General features: G+C 40.8%; 1 protein-coding gene across 1 annotated transcript in view; it reads right to left on the reverse strand.

Moving 5' to 3' along the window:
• Nucleotides 1–8,098, reverse strand: part of LOC123747847 (MAM and LDL-receptor class A domain-containing protein 1) — a gene marked incomplete at its 5' end in the record, with an annotated part of 29,223 nt that extends 21,125 nt beyond the window's left edge. Inside the window, 3 exon segments of the mRNA XM_069300573.1 lie at nucleotides 101–196; nucleotides 1,312–1,412; nucleotides 7,911–8,098. Coding sequence (XP_069156674.1) covers nucleotides 101–196; nucleotides 1,312–1,412; nucleotides 7,911–8,098 — 385 coding nt within the window.
• Nucleotides 8,099–11,331: the final 3,233 nt, after the last annotated feature.

Genomic DNA, 11,331 nt, shown 5'->3' on the forward strand with positions numbered 1-11,331 from the left:
TTTGATCAAGAAACATTAGATTGGGGAGCTAAAATTACAAGTGCCTAGGGAACATATTCCTACCAGCGAACAATGTTCACAGCGTAAGGCAAGTACGTACCATCTGCTCCTGTGGGCGACTGCACGTTGGACTCCATCACAGCCGGCTGAGCCTGACGCCCCGGGGTGCTGGACGTCTCGTGGAAGGCGTAACCTCCTGCAAAAGGACATTAACACTAGGACTAGCAGTCAGGAAATGTGAGGTACATTAATATATACAGCAGAAATTGGTGTTTGATTTTCAAAGATGATGTGTCAGAAGCATTGATATCCAATAATGGAGGATCAAAAGCATTTATTCCCAGTGACACAGGATCATAAGCATTTATTCTCAAAGATGAAACATTAGAAGCACATTCCTTACAGTAGTTGTGGCTATCTACTAAAACAAGCAAAGTGAAACAAGTTAACATTTAATAATGTATTCAAAATAAGATAAAGTTTTTAAGGCGGATTTTTAGATCTCACTGGATAAAACAAGAACCCCTTGGGTATACATGAAATTCCAAAATGATGAAGGGATGGGAACTATCAGGAGAAAGCGCCGAGCCGTTACGACTATATAGTACTTGGAAGGGATTAGGATAAGGATTTGGGATGGAAAGGGGGGAGGGAAGGAATGGTGCCCAACCACTTGGACGGTCGAGGATTGAACTCAGACCTGCATGAAACGAGACCGTCGCTCTACCGTTAAGTCCAAGTGGTTGGGGGTCCCAAATAAGGATACAATGTGGGTAAGGGGCACAATTTTCACACCCTTGTTGGTAAGTCACCCACCATATCTGGCTCTGTTGTCACCAGTGGTGTCGTTGAGAGGATCACCCAGTCACCTTTACCTACCTCTGTTGTCACCAGTGGTGTCGTTGAGAGGATCACCCAGCCATCTTTACCTACCTCTGTTGTCGCCAGTGGTGTCGTTGAGAGGATCACCCAGCCACCTTTACCTACCTCTGTTGTCACCAGTGGTGTCGTTGAGAGGATCACCCAGCCATCTTTACCTACCTCTGTTGTCACCGGTGGTGTCGTTGAGAGGATCACCCAGCCATCTTTACCTACCTCTGTTGCCGCCAGTGGTGTCGTTGAGAGGATCACCCAGCCATCTTTACCTACCTCTGTTGTCACCAGTGGCGTCGTTGAGAGGATCACCCAGCCACCTTTACCTACCTCTGTTGTCACCAGTGGTGTCGTTGAGAGGATCACCCAGCCATCTTTACCTACCTCTGTTGTCACCGGTGGTGTCGTTGAGAGGATCACCCAGCCACCTTTACCTACCTCTGTTGTCACCAGTGGTGTCGTTGAGAGGACCGCCCACCCAAAGAGCGTTCGTTCCCGTGGAGAGGGTCCATGATGCTAACGATTTCCCGGATCCTTCTCTGCTGATGCATGATACGTTATTATTGGTCGTGGTTCGTGTGACCAGTTCATCTTATTGCTTCTCATAAACCCATTTTATTATATATATATATATATATATAATTGAGTATATATATATATATATATACTCAATTATACAAATAACATTAAAGCATTTAAAGCTCAGGCATTCTTATGACAAGCCAAATTACCTTTCGTATCACCAAAATTGACAACTTTACTAACAAACTTTAGCATCGTGAAACATTTCCAGAATATACATCAATTCACACGTCTACAATGGGGCAATGGCCTACTACTACGGCGCTGCAGTAGCCTAATGCTACAACACTGCAATATGTGAGTAATAGTTCCATTCGACATTTCAAAGGGCGCATCCCTCTCAGAAACACATGTAAACGTCTTGCTCAAATTAATCAATTGCATTCTTTTCCATTAAGCAGACTGATAAGGTCATTATCATAATTCTTTAGAAACTCTAGAAAACGTCACGCGGTTTTCAAATTTCACCACCACTGTTTCCTGGAAGTGGGTGGAAACCGAGCAATTCCTCAATCTTTATCTCTTGCATATCGAAGATCGTTGTGCAGATAAGGTCATAATCAGTGTTACAACTGAACTTGAGTCCAACAGACTCCTTCCACTTAAGTGGAAGTGTGTAGGAGCCCATGATGGCACAAATACCACTTCAACATTGACCTCACACGTGAGGCTACAGGCTCATCAGGCCAAGTCACCAGCCGAGAGCAACAACAGACAGATCCGCCCACCACCAAGTCTAGGACGCGACTCCCATGAAAAACTCTCTACATATTTGTTAAGTAAAATCAAGAATAACAAGGGTACAGCGCTTGTGACTAGTATAAAAGCAGGTGATGGGACGGATATGACAAATACGGGTGGGACTGTATGTTGTTATGTTCGAGGTGAAGTACATTTTGTACAAAAAAATGGACGTAGACCAAGGTATGCAGGAGTATTTCATTGGAAAATGTACACGGGTTTTAACCCAGGGTGACGGCATGTCATTGTTGGTAGATGTAGATAAGCAGGAAGTGTGGAGTGTGGTCAAGAGTTTAAAGAAGGATAAATCGCCTGGTTGTGATGGGTTCCCGGTGGAATTTTATTTCTATCTACGGGGATGTCATTGGTAAAGACTTTGTACACGTGGTGCAGTATAGCTTACAGTATTAGGAAGCTTAGCATGTCACAATCTCATGGGATTATTTAGCTGCTACCAAAAACAGGTGATTTGCATATGCTAACGAACTGGTGGTCACTTTCCTTGCTCAGCCAGGATTACAAAATAATTTCGAAATTGTTGGAGAATAGACTTAAGTTTGTAAGGGATAAAATTATATCCAAGGAACAGTTCTGTGGTGTGCCTGGATATAGGATTCGTAATCAATTGTAATGCTGTAATTAGGGATGTTGTGTATTATGTGTCTGAGAATAATGTTCCTTCCTCCATGATAAACCTCGACTGATCGAAAGTTTTTGACCGTATTGATGTTCAGTTTGTATTAGAAATATTGGAGAGGGCAGGAGTAGCACAAGAATTTATTGACTGGATCCGTATGCTTTATAAACAGTGTCGGAGCAGCGTGTGTATCAATGGTAGTCTTGAGTAAACCATTTGATTAAGCCACCTTTAGGGTGGCTTAATCTTTATCACCCAATCAATTGACCTTGCCTTTATTTAACCTCACTTCTTGTGCAATTGATGTACTCAGGCAGATTTGTAATGTTAAAGGTTTTTTAATGATGAACAGTAAACACGTGTTCTGCTCCCAAATATAGTTCCTAGAGTAGAGGAGGCATATCCACTTTTTAACTGGCGAGTAATATGGGCAAATCTTCATGTTAAATTTATTGCCCCAAAACAACGTGAACTATTGTATCGCTATATTCATGAGACCCTCCCTACTAATGATAGATTGTTGATGTTGGGCATTAAGGACAACAATAGGTGTGACCAATGTACTGAAATTGAAAATAATATGCATATATATTTTATTTCTGTAAGCAGAAAGTTGTTCTTTGTAAACTGGATTACAGACACTTTTGAAGCTTTATGCGGACCAAGCACTAGAGTGGATTTAATGAGTTTTTTAATGTTTCATATTGATATAAAATGCAAAAAATTAAGAATACAATAATTATGTTACTTTCTGATTATATTTTTTGTGTGGATAGGCAGGCAGGAGGGTTACTGTGTGTGGATAGGCAGGCAGGAGGGTTACTGTGTGTGGATAGGCAGGCAGGAGGGTTACTGTGTGTGGATAGGCAGGCAGGAGGGTTACTGTGTGTGGATAGGCAGGCAGGAGGGTTACTGTGTGTGGATAGGCAGGCAGGAGGGTTACTGTGTGTGAATAGGCAGGCAGGAGGATTACTGTGTGTGGATAGGCAGGCAGAAGGGTTACTGTGTGTGGATAGGCAGGCAGGAAGGTTACTCAGTAGACAAAATATTGAAGTTCTTGCGAGGCAGGATCAAGTATAACATTTGGGGTTTCGGCTCTTGCTCGGTGATGATATAAAAAATTGGTTTACTGAGAATTTTATATATCTATATATATCTATATATATATATATATATATATATATATATATATATATATATATATATATATATATATATATATATATATATATATATATATATATATTAGTATATTTTGGTAGCAGTCTTTCCTGTAGACATATATTATTAAATATGACCGAAAAAGTAAGATTAATAATTCTAACACGAATTTTCTCAATCTTTCGTACATTTCTTTTCACTGTTGGAGGTAATTAAAAAATCAATTCTCCAAAATTCATTTTTATTTCTAGTCTGACGCGACACTTGAGCGCGTTTCGTAAAACTTATTACATTTTCAAAGACTTTAGTTAACACATACACAACTGAATAGAACTTACACATCTCCGATTTTGTTTATATCTACATTTGAGTGAGGTGGATGGGGTGAGGTGGTATTTAATAAGGTATTAATTTCATCAACACAGACGGGAGACATCTCCCGTCACGCAGGGTGCAGTCGCACCTCCACAGATCTCCAGTATCATCTATTGATACTGGTGATGGCTCAAAAGGGCCACCACTTACGAGCTATTCATGCCCGTGCCACCTTTTGGGTGGCTTCATCTTCATCTTAACACATTCACAAGGGACACATCTCCCGTCATGCAGGGTGCATTCGCACCTCCACAGATCTCCAGTATCAGTTCTTGATACTGGTAATGGCTCAAAAGGGCCACCACTTACGGGCTATTCATGCCCGTGCCACCTTTTGGGTGGCTTAATCTTCATCAATCAATCATCATCAACACAAGCCAGAACATGAAACAATGGGTATTGAATAGAAGTGATTGTAGAAAGCCTATTGGTCCATATTTCTTGATGCTTCTATATTGGAGCGGAGTCTTGAGGTGGGTAGAATATAGTTGTGCATTAATTGGCTGTTGATTGCTGGTGTTGACTTCTTGATGTGTAATGCCTCGCAAACGTCAAGCCGCCTGCTATCGCTGTATCTATCGATGATTTCTGTGTTGTTTACTAGGATTTCTCTGGCGATGGTTTGGTTGTGGGAAGAGATTATATGTTCCTTAATGGAGCCCTGTTGCTTATGCATCGTTAAACGCCTAGAAAGAGATGTTGTTGTCTTACCTATATACTGGTTTTTTTTGGAGCTTACAGTCCCCAAGAGGGCATTTGAAGGCATAGACGACGTTAGTCTCTCTTAAAGCGTTCTGTTTTGTATCTGGAGAGTTTCTCATGAGTAGGCTGGCCGTTTTTCTGGTTTTATAGTAAATCGTCAGTTGTATCCTCTGATTTTTGTCTGTAGGGATAACGTTTCTATTAACAATATCTTTCAGGACCCTTTCCTCCGTTTTATGAGCTGTGGAAAAGAAGTTCCTGTAAAATAGTCTAATAGGGGGTATAGGTGTTGTGTTGGTTGTCTCTTCAGAGGTTGCATGGCGTTTCACTTTCCTTCTTATGATGTCTTCGACGAAACCATTGGAGAAGCCGTTGTTGACTAGGACCTGCCTTACCCTACAGAGTTCTTCGTCGACTTGCTTCCATTCTGAGCTGTGGCTGAGAGCACGGTCGACATATGCGTTAACAACATTCCTTTAGTGCCTATCTGGGCAGTCGCTTTTGGCATTTAGGCACATTCCTATGTTCGTTTCCTTAGTGTAGACTGCATATATATATATATATATATATATATATATATATATATATATATATATATATATATATATATATATATATATATATATATATATTAGTATATTTTGGTAGCAGTCTTTCCTGTAGACATATATCATTAAATATGACCGAAAAAGTAAGATTAATCATTCTAACACGAATTTTCTCTATCTTTCTTACGTTTCTTTTCACTGTTGATGGTAATTCAAAGATCAATTCTCCAAAATTCATTTTTATTTCTAGTCTGACGCGACACTTGAGCGCGTTTCGTAAAACTTATTACATTTTCAAAGACTTTAGTTTACAAACACACAACTGAAACTGAATAGAGCTTTGCACATCTTCGAGTTTATATCTACATTTGGGTGAGGTGGATGAGGTGAAAACGAGCTTTCAACAATGGGTATTAAATTCTAACACAAGACAGAACACGAAACAATGGGTATTGAATGGAAGTAATTGTAGAAAGCCTATTGGTCCATATTTCTTGATGCTTCTATATTGGAGCGGAGTCTTGAAGTGGGTAGAATATAGTTGTGTGAATATAGAAGCATCAAGAAATATGGACCAATAGGCTTTCTACAATTACTTCCATTCAATACCCATTGTTTCGTGTTCTGTCTTGTGTTAGAATTTAATACCCATTGTTGAAAGTTCGTTTTCACCTCATCCACCTCACCCAAATGTAGATATAAACTCGAAGATGTGCAAAGCTCTATTCAGTTTCAGTTGTGTGTTTATAAACAAAAGTCTTTGAAAATGTAATAAGTTTTACGAAACGCGCTCAAGTGTCGCGTCAGACTAGAAATAAAAATGAATTTTGGAGAATTGATCTTTGAATTACCATCAACAGTGAAAAGAAACGTAAGAAAGAGAGAAAATTCGTGTTAGAATTATTAATCTTACTTTTTCGGTCATATTTAATAATTTATATATATATATATATATATATATATATATATATATATATATATATATATATATATATATATATATATTTATATATATATAATATGCGAACAAGCCTGAATGGGCCCCATGCAGGCATAGATGCAAGCGAATATATATATATATATATATATATATATATATATATATATATATATATATATATATATATATATATATATATATATATATTATTTTCCCTTGTAAATTGATGTAAATATGATAATTATATTATTTAATTATGTTATTTAACATCGCGGAAAATGTAACTAGCAGTTGCAATATGCTATTATGCACAGTGTTACGATAATGTATGTCATCATAGAACTACTCAGATACCTTCTTTATAACGTGCAGTTTGAGTGAAGGTTTTCTTCTCCAGATTACTGCACGAGTGCCGATGTTGGGAGACGCGTCACGGTGATGCGTTAATGTTAATGGCTAGGCAAGACTTCAGTGTTGTTTCCTAAAGTGTTAGACACGACGCTTGGCACTGTTGAACCGTCGCTGATCTGGGCACAACTGCTGTGTCCTGCGGCAGAGAAACACTGCCACGTTTATGTTTGATGAACCCTAGTGTCCCCTGGGGAAGCGAGAACCGGACACCTAGTCAACGGTTCTACGTATCAGCTGGAAGACTATCTATACGCCTCTATCTATAGCCTCTAGCGATAGAGGCTGTCAAGTCCTGTGAATTTTGGATAGCCGAACAAAGTCGAAGCCGAACGCTAGAATCGCGATGGTACCTCTGAAACTCGACCTCAATTGGGACAAGCAACGTAGCAACGTCTTGCAGTGACCTGCGGCGGAGCAGAAGCCAGAGGGGTCACCACGCCCAGAGGGTATACTGAGTCCGTGAAACACCTCTCAACTCCAAACAGGACGCCTAGCCAGAAGATCAAATAAAAACAACGAAGAAAAAATAATTATAAACTTCCCTGAGATGCCAGACTGATAAGTGCGCCAGTTGTCGAATGAATCAGGATCTTTGAAAAGGAATGCCTGCATCCAGTGGATAAAATCGTATCACGTTGTCCAGCAGGTTCCCAGGCGGGATAGGTGACAACACTTTCGGTCGTCATCAAAGTTGAACGACCGCTACTGTTGCTGTTGCAATGTTGTTTTAGATGTAGCTACTCAGAACGAAATGTCCATGTAGCACGGGCTATAGTGAGTCCGTAACAATGCTGTTGCAAGGTTTACGTTTTCTATATATGGTTGTGTGAGGTAAATGTGGGTAAATTTTTTAAACGTACAAAACACGACCGCACAAACACACTTCACTCACAAACACACATAACGCTCAAACATGCAAATTGGACACCACACAGCTTGCCTGGAGTTAGCGTTAGGACCTGGAGAGGACCACTGACACCAGGTCGTCTGCTCCGTGTTGCCGAAGTCGCACAAGGGAACGGCGTCTCCCAGCTGTTTCCCTGCTCCAGGAGCGTTCTGCCGGAGAGGAGATGGAAGAGAGAGAGAGAGATTAGTGGTCGTAACGGACAAGAAGACAACACTGATTGGTTGGTGATGGGGGATAGTGAATTATGTTGTTTGGTGAGGGGTCGTTCCACCGTAATGAACATGACGGTGATGAGTGCTGGTGATGATAAGAGCAGGCTAGAGGACATCAATGATTGATTGATGGTGAGACTGATTGTAGGGATGGCGATGTTAATGATGCGAGGCGAGGATGATGTGCAAATCTGATGACAATGATGCTGATGATGTACAGTGGAGATGGGTTGTGATTGACGCGCTCATGATAGAGTTGTCAGTGCAGTAGTGGAAGCCTAGCCCACCATGACGAAGCACCTTGACCCTCGTATCTCCCCCGTCATCTTCACATCATATATTTGTATTAATCACAAGCTTAAACAGACAGCTATACTACGCTGATCTCAGCCTATCCTCCTAAAATGACGGTATTTATAGAAACTATTTGGTCAAATGTACAAAAATAGAATGTTGGACCCCTAAAAGTTTACGTTTTGTATTATTGAATTACCCAGAAGGACATACTGTCAAACCAAAGAAGGTAGCCTAACCTAACCTAGCTTGTCAAAGCAATCCTAGGCCGCTATCTTAGGTCTAATATAGTACATATTATGATTATATATGTGCTATATTAGGCCTAGGAATGTTTACGTTTAGTGTTTTTATTTATTTTGTTCGTGTTCTCTACAAAATTAATATAAACGTAAAATGGTGTTGGCTGCAACAATCCGTGTTTGTATGTACTGTATGAGCAAATGGTTGCTATGAGTACCACAGCCTATCATTCTAGGAGGATAGGGTTGTCTCATCTACGTTAGTCAGCGCCCGAGTGTACATAACGAATTATGAGGTTTAGCTTGTACACATTCCCTAGCCCATCTGCAGCTCTCTTGCGGATGGGCTTGGGAATTGTTGATCACTCCGCTGATAAAACATTGTTTATCAATAGTGTGATAAACAAAGTTTTATGTCCATACTTTACGTTAGTTAGTATAATGTAAGTGTGATATAGTTAACTTCGAGCGCTAACTGACAAGATCAGTTCGGTACCTACGGCCTCGTTCTTGTATATTACTAAAGATGACAAACAGCTGTGCTTCTAGAGATAGACGCCGAGTGGTGTATCCCGCTTCACGGTGTATATACAGTTTAGTTTAGTTCATTTACTCCCAGCACATCTGTGCCAGGTGAGGATGACGGGCTCGCCATTGTCCGTGCTGCTTGGAACTTTTTGTTCCGAGTTGCTGAATCTAAAACAACAACATTCACTTACTATGCACCCCATACCTATCCTGTGGGCGGGAGGGGAAAGGTTAGAGAGGCACATAATGGGCTCAGGGACTGAACCCCAAAATTCATTTAGCTAAGCAAGTTACAGTCATAATAAGCTAGTTATAAAATTTAAAGTATAGTGTTATATCAACAATTACTGGGATAGAGACCGACCACAAGTAAGTCCCGAAGCGAAGCAACTTAAATATGTTGTGAGCTAGTTTCAAACTGCTATGTTTATCCTGCACACCCCACACCTCATTCAGTGTGTAGCAGTGGAAAGGTAATCGAATCACCCCCATTTACTACACGGAGTTTACTTTAGTTCTGGACTATCTTCGGGATTAAAGTATGCCTGCTGGCTGGTCAGTAGGCTATTATAATAGGATATTATTAATATCCCTCCAGAAGTATTGGCTTTAAGCCCCAACACCAAACCAAAAACTTTAAGTGCGATCCAATATCATTCACCGATAACAAAAGGAAAATTATTTGTCCTAAAATAAATTGCACAACCATACCTTAAATCTTTGACTACCACTCTGCTATTACATGACGAAAGATCCTTCACTGTGTGTTAAGCCAAACACAAACCACAGCTCGGCTGATCCCCAAACCCGTAATCAAGTACTGCAGCCAATCACAGAAAATAGAAAATCGCGCACCGTTGCTGATGGACGGGAACCGCAAAGTAAACATTGCCTCACGCCCGTTTTTGCTAGACTCCGTCAACCCTGGGCGCCAGGCCAGCTGGCTATAATGACCAGGTATTGCCTATGATAATTTGTTGAGCGCCGCTGAGTTTCAGAGTGAAGGGTGCCGGAGTGCGGCCCTGCTGACACCGGCTGTGATATGACGGTTGGGAAATCTATTGGTGAGGAATCGGAGACAGTTTATTTTAAGGTCTTTAAATTGATTTGATTATTGAGAGTTTTGAGTTGTTGATGCTAGGGTGTGGGGTTTTTAAGACCTATTTTTAACGGAGGAGAAGGGAGGGGCCGAGGAAGGGATGTAAATGAAGATGTAAGGAGGAAAGGAGAGACTGACCAGAAAAGCATTGATTTCTAATGATTGACTTTCCTCAGGATGCAACACATAACAGTTGCTTAACTCCCAGGTACCTATTTATCGCTAAGTGACCAGAGACATCATCTGTAAGGAAACGTGGCCAAACCGTCTCAGGTCCAACCGGTTGCGAACCAACTGTGTCAACACTGTTCTCTTGCCTATATAGGTGTCAACAGGTGACGGGCCTAGGTGACCCTGTGACGGCCTGCAGCCCACCACCCCACACCCTGCCAGATGTAAACGATGACAGGGTGCGGTGTTGAAATGTTTCATGAATTCATAGTAATTTGGAATTTCCTATGAATTACAAGGAACATAAAGCAAAAACTAATTTCATTTTAAGACATGAACTAGAAAGAGAGTTTTCCATCGCCAGCAGATTCAAGGACTAGCCTAGATCACACACATTGAACATACAGCTCACGTGACAAACTTCTGTCTGATTTCAACCACTTGGACTCATCGGTCCACCGGAGGTCTCGCTTCTTGCAGGTCGGTGTTCGATTCCGGACGATCCAAATGGTTGGGCACTGCTCCTTCCCTCCGTCCTATGCCAGGTCCTTGTCCTAATATTCTTCCCAGTGCTCTGTATTCGGACTGGCAGCACTTTCTCGTCGTAATCTTCTTACCTTATCCGATTTCAACATTATTGAAATTTATTATTAGCAAACATCTTTATGAACTTAATTACTTACTTAAGTATCCAGCAAGGAGGCCAGCTCCGCTGGCTGGTTGGTTGTAGACTTGCTATACCATTGTCTTAATATTCTTAAGTGCTGTTTCTTACAATCATGCTGATGATTCTAGCAAATATTGGTGTTTAAGTAATAACCGAATATCTGAAGAGGTAATGGGATTAACTGGATAGTCGATTTCCTTAAGACGAAAGAAGATCCTTCGCTTGTGAATCATTTCTTCAA

The sequence above is a fragment of the Procambarus clarkii genome, chromosome 5, assembly GCF_040958095.1.
Source record: "Procambarus clarkii isolate CNS0578487 chromosome 5, FALCON_Pclarkii_2.0, whole genome shotgun sequence".
Classification (NCBI taxonomy): domain Eukaryota; kingdom Metazoa; phylum Arthropoda; class Malacostraca; order Decapoda; family Cambaridae; genus Procambarus; species Procambarus clarkii.